Source organism: Toxoplasma gondii, chromosome XI (assembly GCF_000006565.2).
Source record: "Toxoplasma gondii ME49 chromosome XI, whole genome shotgun sequence".
Classification (NCBI taxonomy): domain Eukaryota; phylum Apicomplexa; class Conoidasida; order Eucoccidiorida; family Sarcocystidae; genus Toxoplasma; species Toxoplasma gondii.
In genome coordinates, this window is record NC_031479.1 from 6604068 (window position 1) to 6619402 (window position 15335).

The following is a 15335-nucleotide window of genomic DNA, read 5'->3' on the forward strand; positions in this document are numbered from 1 at the left end:
GTTCGTTCATCGGGAGCATGAGCATGCTTTTCTGCTTGTCACGTAGGCAGCCCATTGTTGAATGATATATCAGAATCTGTTTCCCCCCAAGTTTTTCGGGTAGATGAACGGTCTACTACAGACAGTGACGGCCGTTGTCCACTAAACATGCAAAAAAGACACAAATAACCCCCATTTGTTGCATTTGACCCCACGAGCCGCTAAGTCCCAGAAGCCGACCATCCGAATTCCACACGTTTCCCTTCCCTGCCAGTTTCTCTCCATTTACTTTTTTTCTCCCATCACCGTGGCATTCTCACACTTGGTCACAGTTCTATGTTTTCCCGGTTTTCTTTGGTGTTTTTCTTCGTCTCGGTGTTCGGTCTTTCTTCCGCGAGCTTTCCTTAGCTCATCTTGAAGGGAACGCTTACGTAAGGCATCACGAATAGGTTGCCCCGCTTCGTGCGCAAGCATATGCTCGTTCTTTTCCAGTAAGAGAAGGCGCGACTGTTAGAAACGAGCGGAAAATCTCATCATCCGTGAGCTCCCCTACCGCAAATGTGTGTGTGAGGACTGCCCATCCAGATGAAAATCTACGAGCCGAGTAGGAGTAACCGGGGTCGCCAGTTAGTAGAGGGATAAATAATACAGAAAAGATGTAACCTGGAACAACGCCCCTCGAATCGCCACGTGTAGGAAACAGTATACCTGTTTTCGAACCAGTATACGAGACATTCACTGATTTTTTACTCTAAGAGCTTGTCATCCCACGCCTAGTATATTCTGTGTCTTTACATATTTCTCAATGAGGATCATCATGTACAGGCTATATACACGTAGCGGACGAAATCCTGAAACAATTCTTGCTTGTGTCTGCGCGTAGAGGCACACGGCCACCACCACATCTCTTACTCTCAACTATCGGTGACATCATCATGCTGCATAACTTTGGCCACTGTGTTTCTGTGCCTTCCGGGTGGACTTTGTGGTATGGAAAATTTACACCTCAGTTTGTTTCTGCTTTCGTTTTTCGCTCGCTTACGTTTCCAGAAGCGTCTCCTCGGCTCCGTCACGGCCACGGACAAGACCAGACGTTGCGTTTTGCTCCTCGCGTCGTTTCCGCCATCCATGCAAAGCCAAGACTCTCCACACACAGACACCGTTTTGTCCGTCTCCTGTTCCGACGTTATCGCGTCAGTCGGTGCTCGATCACGGTTTTTGAAATGGGGTGTTACTCGCAAATAGCTTCATCCTGCATTCTTTCGCATGCGACTGCAAACCTCAAGTCCAAGGGGAACAGAAAGGGCGATGGAACATATTTTGTGCTGAACCTATAAGACAAACACGCGCTCATATCACTCAAGAGACAGTCTTGTGCCTCTTGCTACACACAGATACAGGCAGCGTGCCAGCACCTTCTCAGATAGTGTTAGAGACTCAGGGGTCCTTATAAAAGTCGGTTCCTGGTCCAAGCATTCGCTATCGGAATGTATGACGGACTCCTGTTTTTTGTAGTGGGTGTTTTTCCCTCTCGTAGTGCTCACTCTAGTCGAACTATTCGAAGCAGGTTTAGTTACTGACTGCACGCGTCTGAGTGTGTATCATGTACGTGACACGTGTGCCAGTGGTTTCATGTGGGCTATTGGAGGATGTGGGATAAGCAAGTGCTTCCTTTTTCATCTTATGTTCCTCGATCCTAAACTGTATTTTTCCGACAGGATCTCCAAAAACTCGCAGCCTGTCGAGACAAATCTCTTCAGTCGAATCTCTTTAAAATTGCTCGCCAGGGAACGATTTCTCTTTGGATGCGTGTGCCAAACTCAGGGAAAAAAAGGCACTTCGGTTTCACCACTGTAGGAGACCTAATAATTTACGAGAGAGCAAAACGCGACAGAACACGTCAACGGTGGTATAACCTTCAACGCCGCTTTTCTCATGGTCTGACTCCAGATGATGTCCAGACAACGCTTCACGACATGCCGCCGTTCAATGCCTTTTCCGCCATAAGTAAATAGGTTTACAACGTTCTTCCCCTTTTTTTCCGTTGGTGCGTCAATCGACTCCTCAGCGCCGCCCACGTCGGATCCTGGAGTCACCGACTGCGCAAGAAGTCTCTCAGTTTCCTCTCTTCTCGAAAGCCTCCAAGCGTCTCTTTTCAGCGTTTCTCCTGCACTGATTGCCCCCCGCGCCCTTGCGACTCGGAGTGTGAGCAAAGTTGCACTTCCACAGATCTACGCCTGGATAAAAACAACGACCTTCAGGGTCTAATCCGGGCGTTCGACCAGTAGAGTTCACTGCAAACGAAACGCCCGCGCTCCTTTTCGCGGGTATCTCTTCTGTCTCACATATCCAGGTGTTTCCTCGTGTTTCTTTCCCGTTACTCCACGCTCTGCTACCAGTGAAGACAGCCATTCTCTCTGTCCTATTGAACGAGGTCAATCACGTCTCCACAAGGGAGAAACGAAGAACCCTGGGGGGGGGGGGGGCAGAGCGCGTCCATGTTTCTTTATTTTCTTTGTTCTTGCCTCCAGCTCCGTAGGCAAAGACCTGTAGACCCCGCCGGTGACCTCTTCCCGACGGATTCACGCAGAGTCCTCTCGTCTTCAGTGCGTCTGACGAAGACGGGACTCCTCGCTGAAGAGAGGAAACACAGCAGTTTATGACTGAATACATGACGGCACTATTATGAGGTCGATTTCGACGTCTGAATGATGTCGCCTCCACACTAGGGAGCTGGGAAGGGCAGGATCGCGAACGGCATTTTGTCATGTCTCTGCCAACGGGAACAGTCTCCGTTACATGCGGAGACGACCGCCAGTTGTCGCGTGGCCTGATGGGGTTCAACGGAAGCAAACGGGAAAGAAAGATTTTCACTCATTCGCCCAGATGCTTCAGGAGGAAGTTTTGTTTCTCCTTCTGGACCGCCACAACCAACTCGGCGAGGAAGATCGGGTCCCAGTTCTCTTCGCAGAGACGAGTGAGGAGAAGCAGCAGAGGAGTCGAAGGAGCCGCGCCCGAAGAAGGAAGAAGAAGATTTGCAACTTCCACGAGCAGCGCAAAGGCTTCCCTGGCGCTCGTGAGCTCCTCTGCAGAGTACGTCGAAGAAGGAGCTGTTGAAGACATAGTGACCTAGGGCGCAGATGCTGAAGCTTCAGTTGCTATCCAGGTGCTTCCACCTCAGTGACATTCTCTTGCATACATTGCGCTTTCAAGGGACCTCAAAAACGGTGCTTTGCGAGTGTCAATGTCATCAATATAGTCAAGGAAATAGTTGGTTCTGCATGTCCTGAGTACGTAAGAGGCAAAAAGATGCGAAGTATAGAGGCAATTTCATCGGAAACCGGTGCGGTTTAAAGAGGTAGCTACGGCGTTAAATACCACACAAAACGCTGTACACCTCTCAATTGGTAATAAAGACAGTTATCGTAGAAGTACCCAGCCAGTTACTGAGGAACAGCCACGAGCCCGAAACCACAACTTAGTATGAATGAATGCACGAAAACACACCGGGACCTCAGTGTGCGAACGGAGAGAGAGGGAAGAGAAACCAGCATGATAGACAAAAATCGGACAGAACTGTAGAGGCAAACATGACACAGCACGATGAAGGGCGGAACAAGGGGAGACAAAGGATGCGTGACTGTAGGGAAGACAAAAGGTCATACAGGGAATAAGGGCCAAGAGCTTCGCATGATAACGCAATCTCCACAAAATAATTCAATCTAGACGTTTGATAACCAAGAAGGGATGGTGGTGACCCGGACCCAAACCTGGGGAACACAGGTGTCGAGATCGAGAGGAAAACGCAGCGAAGGAACAGAGGACGAAAGATGCTGCTGAAGCAAGCAGACTGGTAGAATGTTCAAAATGCAAAAGCAGGTAGGAAACGTAAGGTCGTGAGTTTTTTTAAATGGGACGTCGTTGGAATACTCCAGTAGTGGTCTGGTTTCAGCGTTTCATAGCGGAATCCTGAGCACACGAAAAACCCTCTGCTCCTCTCCGACACCCTAACGTCAGCTATGTCGCTGTTCGACCCATTCAGCGGTGAAATAAGTTTAGGGAGTGATGACCAGTTTTCTACGTCCGGAACTCGGCGGCGTGTCTTCGTCTTGCAGCAACCCGACCCCCTCGCAACATCGTGGATGCTCATCCCACCGGCCAATCACTTGAATGTGGGGCTTTCTTCCATATACATCCGGAGCGATCTTGTTGAGACATGAAGAAAAAACAAGAAATATCAAGGAATTTTTTCCCTGTGAACCCTATATCGCTCACCTGCGTATTTTCGCAGCGGAGTCTGCGCCCGACCTGGGTTGGTGTGAGCCACCATCAGCGTTGTATGGCATGCTGCGCGTGGGCGCGACTTTTCCTCAATTTGACTGCCTGCAAGGGAACGGTTGTCTGCTGCGCCGTGGCAAAAAGTACAGTTCGGTGAATGAGAGGCAAAACATGCAGCTACAACCGTGACAGCGCTGCCGCGTCTGGGGAATCACGATGCAAACTGATTCCATACTCTCGCTGCACACTACATGGGTTAGACGTGCCGTTCCTGCTGAGTTGCACGAGTTGAGCCCGTTTCCTCCTCTGTGGCAGTCACACAGAGAAGTCCTGCGAAGTTTCGCAAGCGATGGAAGTGGAAAACTGAGCAACAAAGAAACCGTGACGGAGTGTAGGGAATAACAACCAGGGCTTAACATTTCAACCTTCCCTAAAGGAGGCGCGCAAGACCTGAGAGCTCTCCAGTTGAAAAATCCTATTCCTGGTAGGCGAGCTTCCGGTTGGACATCTGCGTGCATGGAGCACGTGCATAATTCCACGGATAAAAGCGATTCGCTGCGGAGTATTGGCAGAAATTCGCTCCCCTCCTCGTAGACATCGCTGTCCTCGGTGTGCATGCACGGGACAGACTCCGTGCGCGGCGCTAGCTCCTCTCGCGTCGCGGGAATCTCCGAGCCTCATCAGTGCGCCAGCCTTCCTCATTGCAGCTTGTTTAGCGACGATTCAGCGCATCCCCTCTCTCCCGGTGACAGAAGTCATGGCGTACCTGCCATAATTGGAATGCGGCATGGCACCGCTCATCTTGTCACTGGTCAAGAGGGTGGATTCCACGATTTGTCTTCAGCTGCGGAAGCTGTCACCCGGTGCGCGCATGCGCTGCAACTCTGCTTGTGTGGCGAAAGAGGATGGAATCGACGCCTCTGTGAGCTGTTCGGAACTCACTGTCAGAGGATGAGACAACTCGTTGCGGCATCGATCCAGCATTAAAACGCGTGCCAAGTCGAAGCTTCAGGGCGAGGCCCCGTGCAGTTCGTTTCCCGCCAAATTTAACGGAGTGCAGTTCCTGCGGTCGATAGTTACTACGGGGAACGTCACAAGGGGCAGGTAATTCGACCCGTTTGTGCTACTCCCTGGGAAACGCAGCACATTCTTTCAGTTGTCACGATGTTTCGTTGTCTATTCGCGTGATGATTCACTGTGCTGCTGCCGCGGCTGCCACATTGCCATGCCGGTCCGGGTTTGACCTCTCTCTGAGTGCCGGAACTCACGTTGAGCCGTTTCCTTCTCACCCGCTTTGTAGGTTACCGCCTAGGCATATTGCTTGTACGCCTATATATTTCACCCTCTTCGTTTGAGCTGTTTGTTTTTGTGATTTCGTGTTCGCTTTGCGTGCGGGGTCGCCGCGCTGAGGCTTGCCGCTATCACCGCGGTGAGTACTGTGCTCCGCGGGACTGTGCTTGGTTTTTTTCAGTCTCTCTCCGCCTCGCGGGTCTAATTCTCAGGTTTTTTTCTTTTGACCAAGATGAAGTTCTCCAAGCAGCTTTCCGCCCAGGCGGACCTCCGGTATCTGAATGAGTACATTTCCTACAAGGACCTCAAGAAGGCTATCAAGGTCATCACTGGTAGCGACGTTCAAGTGTGCACTGTTCAGGATGTGGTGTCGAACTTCAGGCAGACCAACGCCCTCACAGGGTCCATTTTCAGGTGCGTTTTTGTATCTTCGCTCGCACTGTTGGGGTCTCTCTCCGCCTTGTCCTCGCAAAGTTGTGGCTTTAGAGTAAACGAGATCCTCCACGTGCATCCTGCTGCCGGAATACATCCAGCTCCTCATCTGTGCGCAGGCATTCAAGGTTCTTTCTTCGCGCATGCGTGTGCATTTATAGGTAGACCTAAGGCTATACGGTTAGACGTGGATGTCGTGAGTTCTGCGCAAGCACATACATATATGCGGGTGTGCAGGATGGGACTTTTCAGAAACTGCGGTGACGGTTTTGAAGCACGATTGTGTCTACCTACGCCTTCCCTAGAGCATGCCAGTAGGAGTTTTTTGAATGATCTTCCTTTCATCCAGGCCTCCAGAGTCGCGGTTTCAGGAGTTGTTGAACCACGAGTTGGACAAGATCAACTCGTTCTCCAAGAGAGAGGTGGAAGCGATTCTAGACCAGCTGGCTGTGGCCCTAGTGATCATGTGGCGACTGCATGCTGCTCTCACGCTCCTCCGTCTAGCCCCCGACTCGCCGGGGTATGCAGAAGCTCAGGCTCTGCTGAAACGTCTCGAGCAGCGAGAACAAGAGATCCGAAACGCTCTCGTCGTGTACCCGCAAAAACGAGGAAGGGCAACAGAGCAAGACAAGGCGGGCTCGCCTTCCTCGAACCCCCGTTGTCGGGGCGTCTCCGACGAGCCCAGCAGCTCAAGCGAAGAACGGGAGCTAGGTGCGGAAGGGGATGACTTCTCTTCCGCTGGTGGGAAAACCTCGTCCAGGGGAGAAGGCGACGCGAAGAGGAGGCAGGGTGACGAAGACGGAGGGGAGGGCGAACAAGACGACGCAAAGCGTTCAGTGGCGGAGGCGTTGATTCTTCTTGAAAAGGACGTTCTCGAAGTCGAGGGCGTCCTAGAAGCCCAGAGCCAGGAGATCGTGTTTCTGGACTCCTTCGTTCGCCTGAATTTCACGGGTTTCCGAAAAATAACGAAAAAATACGACAAGCACAACCAAAGCTCAGCCGCCAGCTGGTACATGTCCAGGGTCGTCCGCCAAGACTTTATGAATCTGAACTTCACTCTCCTGCTCACGCGCCTCGCTCGCTGTTACGTCGCTCTCCGCTCGCTGCGACGGCGTCTGGGAGAGCAGCAGCAGCAGTCTCTGAGCATTTCTCCCGCCGACGATCCGAGCAAGGCAGCCTCTGTCAAGGAGGACCGGAGCACTGTAGGGTCATTCTCCCAGTCTCTGGGGCCTGAAGGTGCTCGTCTGTCCACTTATAAGAGAACCGGAGGCAGTGATGAGGGAGAACAGAGACGAGAGCCGCGCTTCTCTCTCGCTGCCCGCAGCCGCGGCAGCAGAGATTGTCGCGAAGACATCAAGGTCACCAAATATCTGATCGCACCCGACGAACTGATGAAGTGAGCAGGGGACGAGGCTGGGAATGACATTGGCTATGCTCGAGACATGTTCTGCTTATTTGGTTGGCATCCCACGATGTAACAACGAGAGAAAACTCCATTGATGCGAGTTTGACAGAACTGCGTAGGCACACGGAGGACCTAGAGTCTTTGGGCTTGCAATGCCTTAGTGTCTCTCTGCAGACCCGTGGAGTGACGATCGGCTGTAATCCTGAAGCGCAGTGCGACCAGCGAATCACGTGGAGCAGGCAGAAGTTAATGGCTTCGTTACATTCGGATATTCGTGTCGTTCCTGCAGAGTAAAGGTGCTGATTTTAAAACACCTTCCGCTTCTTGCGGCCGGCGGAATTCCCATGGACGACTCGGTTTTATGCCCGTTCGAGAACAGCTCCCAAGCGGTCGCTGCAGAGGACTTTTCGGCGGCGCTGGAGGCAGCGGCCTCGCTCTTGAGGACGTCGGGAACTGCCAGTGATAAGCGCGAGGCAAGACAGAGCCTTGGAGGCAGCAGAGTCCCGACGTGGGAAGTTTATCTGGACAACGAGGAGTTCACCTACTACACAAATACAGTAAGACTGACAACGGATGTTTCGGCTTTGCACTGGTTCCGCCACGATCTCTGTGCGTTTTTTACGCCTGGTCTGTGTCGATAACAGCCCAATTCGTAGGAACACTGTTGACTGTCTTCAGCACTCCGGTGGCGCAGTGGTTTACAAAAGTCATAAGGAACTTGGTTCTCTGTATATCATCACTCAAGTGATATTCAGTATTCTATGTGCTCCTCAGTAGAAGCTGGCTGTGTAGAGCACACAAGCCGGACGAACCGTGGCGTCGGCTCTCATCTGCCCGTCTTCATGTCTGGGTCATATATATATATATATATATATACATGCAAATATATAATAACATACGAACGCATACATGAATATGGACAAGCCTATATATGATATATCTGTCCCCTTCTTTGTTAGCGCACTCGGAGAGATTCGCCCGACAGCTGCCGAGGCGTCGCCCCGTCCCGTCGTGTCGTGCGTGTCCGGTGGCAAGGCCTACCGTCTCTGAACTCGGCCGGGCGCCAAGTAGCACTCGAGCTGAGCAGGCCGGATTCATCAATTGCGGATCCTCAGGAGGACATTACAACACCCCTCGCTGTGAGTCATTGGCAGCGACACGGGAACTGAGCCAGGTCTACAGCTACACCTTGGCGTGTGAACGGTTGGTAGATCCGAATGCCCATGCTTCCAGCAGTGGGCCTGAATGTCTGTAGCCCTGCCGCGATGAAATGCGGCTCAACAAAGATTTTGTTTTTGCACATGCGTATATATTTATGTGCATACGTATATATTGTATGTGCCCCTCCAGGCGGTGGAAGATCAAAGTTCTTAGCGTACCGCTACAACAGGTGACCGGACTCTCGACGGGTTCCGCGATGTGTGTAACACAGCTACATGAGGAGTGCGTGCGCCTTATGTTGGGAGTAAGCGAAGAACTGGACGACGCCGTGAGACCTGCGACATCGGTTCCACCCTCTTTGCCCCATCTGGTCCCTGTGTTCTCTGCTTCCTCGCCTGCCAGAGCAATGCACCGGATGTCGCGTCGTCTGCCTTCACAGTGATTCTGCGCCAAAAGCAGCTTCTGCAGCTTCTGCACGGCCTCATCACACCTTCGAAGCTTCTGGATCAGTTGATGGACGAAATGGAAGCGTCTGCTGCGGGCGTCGCGACTGGAGAAGGTGCCAACGCGACCGCAGCGAGTCACAGAACCGGCGCAAGAGGAGCCGCAAACCGCGGAGAAGGGAGTGGTGGAGGCGGAGGGAACCGTGGCAGTGACGACCGCGCGGTAGCGTTGACGAAGCAGAAGAGGAAGGCGGACATGCTCCAAGTTCTTCAGACGGTGTGGGACGCCGTCCAGCAACGAGGCGTCTCGCCATCTGTCAGAACCTGGTTCTACAGGACAGAGTTCATGTGCGTCAGGCTTCTTACTTTGTCAGAAACGGAAACACGGGATCGTCATCTAACATGGAAGATTGTGTTGTGCGAGTTCTGCGGTTCCGTTGCTCGTGGAACGTCGATTGGTGTTTTGGGGCGGACAGTCTCACAACGGCGGGAGGAAGTGGAACTGCAACTTTAAGTTTATTCAGATCCGTTGATCAAGCGCAGTGGTCGTCTGCTGTTTTCGCTCGTCGACGAAACGGGGCAGCCCTAATACGACGTAGTTGGTCGTGAATGTCCGGCCTGTTTCCCGGCGTTTCCGTTTCAGGAGCGAAGATGGTGTAGCCTGGATCAGCGTAGACGAAGACATCCGGTTCTCACGGGAGATGAACCGCACTCCTCCTGCCAATCGTAAGCGCTGATCGGATTTTCTGCGCGTATCGGGAGTGTTCCTTTGGTAGCATGCATCGTGTGTTCTGTTTCGCTGAAACCTCTCACGGTGCGTTTGCTTCCTAGTTAGGGCCCTGTCTTGTGTGACCCAGAGGAGACGGCAGAACGAGAGCCTGCTCTTGTGTTCCGATGGACGGCGTTGTCTCGTGCTACTATGTTTCGCCCAAGTTTGACACAGCATCGGCCGTCCTGGGCTAGGAAGCAGCACGCTGGCAATTGTAGAACGCCAGTCATGTCTTAGTGAGAGGCCAGCGACCAACGTGTGAGTTTTTGTCGGGGGGAGTTTCGTGTCGCGTCGTCTTTTGCCGCACGTTTACTGGCTGGCCGGAATCATCTTGTCTTCATTCCGCACACAGAGTGGATCCGATCGGAGACAGAAGCTCTCTCAACGGACGATGTGCACCCATTTCCCTGGGGACTCCTGGATGTTTCGTTTCTGGTCCGGGACAACGGCGTGGCGCTGCCCCAGCACGCCGTGCAACAAGCGAAGGATTTTCACCCACTCGTGGGTCGCGACGATCTGGAGGACTTCGTGGCGGATCTCCGAGGTAGGCGCCCTGCCGTTCAAACAAGCAAACAAAACTGCGTGTGGATCAGAGGAGCAGCGGGGGGGCGAAAGCACGCGAAACTGGCGCAGCGACACAAGGAGACAGTCTAGATGTTTTCTCCCGTATTATGGCGGGTGAATCGAGGTCTATGAATTCTCAAGCGCACCGATACATGCGCATTCCTTTTGTGCCGCGTGGCCCGAAATTGGCGGACAAAAAGAGTTTATATATGTATATATATATATATATATATATATATTCATACGTACTCATATGTGCAAATGAAGAAAAAAGTTCTAGAACTAACGCATTCGTGAAAGTATATTTTTTTTGTACACGCCCGTGGCGTCAACGTAGCGTTGAGTTCGGATAATCCACGGCATGTGTGGTTGGTGTCAAAGACCTTCACGTCATCATGTAGTCATGTGTCCCTGCGGTGACTCTCGGCAGAGCTGCCTGTGTTTTTTTCTGCCTTGTACGACAGGTCTCTCCACGTTGACGGAGGTGCCGGGATTCTCCCTTTTCGCCCATGGCACAGCCTACTTTTACACTCCGCGCCTCCAGGCTCTTCAGGCGCGCATGAGTGGATACGAACAAGCTGTGCATCTGATTCCTCTCTGGCTTCAGTATACAACCAACGCTGAGTTTGACGATGATGCGTCACAGGTTTTCGACGAAGCTACTGAGGGCGGGAAAGGGAAGAAGGCGGACAGAACGTCCGTCGGGCAGAGCCGACTGGGGAGAAACCAAGGAGACAGCGCCGAACGAGGCCAACGTGCAGGCAGCCCAGGAGGTCTTTCCAGACCCCGAGTGTGTCACCGAGGAAGCGTGATAGATGTGGTACACCAAGGCACGTCTGCATCGCTTGTCCACGATTTGCAGGCGAGTGCACAGGTGAGCTGCTGGAGAAGAGGATTATCGGGGTGGTAGGGTCTTTCGTGGAATCTGCCTGGATGACGAGGCAGGTAGGGTGGAGGGGGATGGCAGGGTCGCTTTTCGGAGATGGCGCTCAGCCAGAAACTCAAATATGAACCCTGTTTAAGCGCCCATCCAGGCCTCTACGGTGTCCACTGTGGTGGCTCGTTGGTATTTGGGGACAGTATGAGGCTAGCTTTGCTGGCTGCAGTTGCAGCGGTGAGAGAGGTCTTCCTCATGTCGCAGTCAGGAAAACTCAAGATGCCAACGCATTGCGCACTGGGAATTTCCCTAAACCATAACCACGTACTTCCGGAGTTGAAGTCTTTCCAAGATTATTTCTACACACGTTTTTCTGTCCACACAGGTGTCCCCGCCAACGTCGTCCGGCGTCGACCAACTCGGGAACAGTCACCGGCCCTCAGTTTCCGAAAGCCGTCACCCGTCGGCGCCGGCCCTCTCGGTGTTGGCAAGCGCCCCGTCTCTCCCCATGCCTGCTCCGCCGCTTTTGGAGGTCTCTCCGTTCCAAAGCGGGGCGCGAGGCCTGCTCACTCAGCCCCTTCTCGACGACGGAGACAGAATGGCAGGCGAGAGACAGTCTGCCTCTCGAGGCGGGGCGCCGACGCCATCCCAATCGTGGCTCCTCACCGGCGCTCGGTACTGGAGGCGGTACTGTAACTGCTTCTCGTTATCTGGTAGCGCAGGCAGACGCAGACGCTCCATGTCTTGTCTTTTCCCGTGGTCTCAAAGGTCGTCAGCTCGGCGGATCCATCCTGTGGGGCCTCGCAGCATGGTTGCCGGCGGGGTAACGAGTGGCCCATCTGTGCGTGTGGAGCCGAAGACATTCTTCGCAAATGAAAGAACGCTTCTTCAGTGGATGAACACTGCAGTGCTCATCGCGACGATTTCCATTACTCTGATGAACTTCGGCAACCCCGTTGGAAGGATCGCGGGTCTTCTCATGTCGCCCGTGGCGGTCTTCTTCATTGGATACTCCTTCTGGGTAAGGTGCGAATGGTGGAGAAGAAAAGGGGAGAAGAATCGTGGGTCACTCCCTTGCACAGCGGCGTCGTCCCTTCGTTTTTCTGCTCTCGCATCGTTTTTAGCCGTATCTCTTTCTTCCATTTTCTGCTCTTTCTACTGTCGTCTCCACCACGAGGTTCCCGGTGATTGACGAACAATCTGAGCGGACGTATCGCAAACGGGGGGGCTGTCGAAAGACAGTGTCAGCGTGGAGCATACGCATTGAGAGATGCAGTCGAATGCAGGTGCATGTGTGTGTGTGTGTGCATATGGCAATATGCACAGGTGCAGGGACGGTAGCATTTGTTTCTGCATACTTGCAGGCAGAAGAAACAGCATGCAGCGTGTTATTGTACGCAAGCTGACAGTTTGGAAGCGTTGTTCTAGGAGGCTGTTTCTTGTGCAGTAGTCAGCGGAAGGAGTCTTCTGCTGCGGACTTTGTGTAGGCGACGAGAACTGCATCGCAGCAGAGAGTAGTTATTTCGATGCTTATTCCTGTTTTTAGGTGTATCTGCGTCGAGCGCGGGCGCTGGAGAGAAAGGAGCCCATTGCCTACAACGACAAGCTGGGTATGCGGTGAAGAGAGGGCAAAGCAGCTGCCAGCAGGCTTTGCAGTCGTGTGTTGTCTCACCGATTCAAATTGGGCTCGTTTCAGAGAAGTGTTTGTTTTCAGGATACGTTCTAGTCAGCGGGCTGCACCAAAGACAGCCCTTTCCTGAGCACGCACAGAGCATTCCTTTTAATCCTCGGCTGATGGTTCAAGTCCAGGAATCTGAGTGATTTCTCTTCGTCCACCGAGAACCGATTTTATCATTCGTTGTCTCCACTTCCTTGTCATGCGTTGCCTTTGTGCTAACATTCAGGTCCGTCGATTCTCGTAGTCACACTGATGCTGTCATTGTCCGCTGTAATTGCCTTGAACCTGCTGTACCATGAGGGGGAAGCACAGCTTCCCATAACGCCCCAAAACAGCAGCACCTCCACTGCTCCTTCGTTACCTCCTTCGCCGCACGCGTTGCCGCTGCTTTCTCAGCTGAATGTTTCGCATTCACAGGCCGCTTACAAAGCTCCGTCAGCTCCCAACGCAACAGTAAACGCCGGCGGATACAGTGTAGCGGACGTCCCTGCTCCTGACTTTTCTCTCTCCCATCCTGCAACGGCTTATGCTGCGGCCACTGCGCTCGCTGCTGCGGAAGCAGCAGCCGCGGCTGGTCCGGTGTCATTCGCTGGCGCACCCGAGCGTGCTGTGCATGCACACGTAACAGAAGCGATGACGCATGCGGCCTCCGCCGAGACCGCGGCCGCTGAGGGTGCCCGAGTAACTGCAGGCGCCAAGTGAGCCACGGGAATGAGAAAGCAGGGAGGAGGCGAAAGCGACTGATGGTTTAATTCGTTATCTCTAAATGGCAAAACAACTCGCGACTCAGCGGAGGAGCGCCGATCTTTATAGGCAGGAAGAAAATGGCGAAAAGAAAGAGGTGGGAATGGTCACGCGATCGTCATGGGGTGAATGGCGATGCAGGCCTTCCACATACAGAATCATGAGCACAGCAGAGATAGTATTTCCATGGAACAGCGCACCGCCACAGTTATTCGGGTGGAATGGTAAAATAATACGGTGATGGTGGCGTCGGGAGACGATCAGAGTGAACTCCACAACCGGAAGGGAATTAATAGCATTTCTGGTGTTCGAGGAGTGGCGAGAGGTTCCATGAAACTACGAGTGGCTCTTCTCGACGAGTCTCAGACGAACAAGGCGTTTATCATCACGGCAAGTGCAGGCCCGCAAAGCCCGCTACCCAGCGTGAAACATCCATTGGTCAGAAACAGGTGTCGCGCGGAATGTCAAGATGCGAACAATTAAAGCAGTCGATGAGGCGCTGTACCTAGCTGTCGTATCATAGACACCCAGTCGCTCTGTTCGAGTCCAGGGGAGAAAAACCGTTTCCCAAGTGGAGGCGACCAACGAATAGGGTGCAACGTGGGCGCCTCAGACAGACGCGTCCAGAATTGCTGCTTCGTCTGGGCCAACATCAACAGGCGCCTAGAATAGAACGCTGTTGCGGTGGTCTCCTTGAACTCTTGAAGGTTTCTTTTGGAAGCCGCACCCAGTTTTTTCGCAGGCCATGGCGTTGTCCATCGCCGTTGCAGGCCATCATCACAAAGCCACTGCTCGCTGTGTGGGGCACTCATCAATGCCCACTCATACCGGTAGCCCTCCTGCCAGAAACTCGAGGCCGCAGATGCCGAATCCCTGCGGTAGCGACTGTTGTGAATTTTGAGTGAGTGGAAGGACCGCCGGTTGATGTGCAGGTCTAGGTTTGGAGTTGCAGTTCCATTTGACAGTGCTCATGAGAAGTGTCAGGGGTGCCTAAAAGCTCTGTTGTTAGTCGATGGACAGTGATTTTGACTAAAGCACCGAGCGCGACATATTCGACTTCCCGAACAGATGACAGTAACATTGGACAGTAATAGTTTTCATACGTAGGGAGACACGCGTGAGTGTTGTTATCAGTTGCCGACTGAGTTTGCTTTGATGGCCACTGGAGAACCCCATGTGGTATGTCGTAGATGGATTTTATAAATATTCCGATGGCAAATAGAAAGGTCTCTTGGAGGGCACACCGTGTCCTTGCAGTTTCCTGATCGTAATCAGAAGCACTCATGGCACTACAGCCCTTCTGTCAACTATTGAAGTTCGAGATGTCTCAAGCCTACAGGACAAACTCGGGCGGTTATTCAGCAGCTGTGAGGACTCCGGCTGTCACCGCCAACGTGCGGACAACTGTCATTTCTATCTGCGTAACCGTATCGAGGAGCGTATTGTAAGCGGAAAGGTGTGGCAACCCATGTTGAGCCGAGAGTTCCTTCGTCCACCTAGTTCACGTCAGCACCTTCCAGGAAAGGCAACAGGTAGATAGTCATGTCCCCCGGGCGCCTGGTAGAGCACGCTCCGGTGCCTCATTTCGAGAGATTCATCTTTTATCAGTCATGCCCTTGGACCAGGAAGCCTTCTTTCTAGCAGATTGCATCCAAGGCAATCTGCCACGATCTGCCAGTGTTCAATAGGGGGAGTCTCTCCAAGCTGCAACGCTT

The 15335-nt window shown here is 52.9% G+C and overlaps 2 protein-coding genes across 2 annotated transcripts; both read left to right on the forward strand.

Moving 5' to 3' along the window:
• The first annotated feature begins 1760 nt into the window (after positions 1-1760).
• TGME49_298620 (hypothetical protein) lies at positions 1761-4796 on the forward strand. The gene has a single exon (XM_018782351.1). It carries the CDS (start codon positions 2747-2749, stop codon positions 3110-3112), a length of 366 nt encoding a protein of 121 aa, XP_018635213.1. The 5' UTR covers positions 1761-2746; the 3' UTR covers positions 3113-4796.
• A 178-nt stretch (positions 4797-4974) lies between these two features.
• TGME49_298630 (vacuolar transporter chaperone VTC2) lies at positions 4975-14995 on the forward strand. Its single transcript, XM_002372014.2, has 12 exons — positions 4975-5361; positions 5729-5961; positions 6329-7375; positions 7674-7941; positions 8344-8523; positions 8948-9336; positions 9632-9714; positions 10110-10301; positions 10786-11195; positions 11584-12219; positions 12745-12808; positions 13103-14995. The coding sequence occupies exons 2-12, from the start codon at positions 5780-5782 to the stop codon at positions 13576-13578; spliced, it is 3927 nt and encodes a 1308-aa protein (XP_002372055.1). The 5' UTR covers positions 4975-5361; positions 5729-5779; the 3' UTR covers positions 13579-14995.
• Positions 14996-15335: the final 340 nt, after the last annotated feature.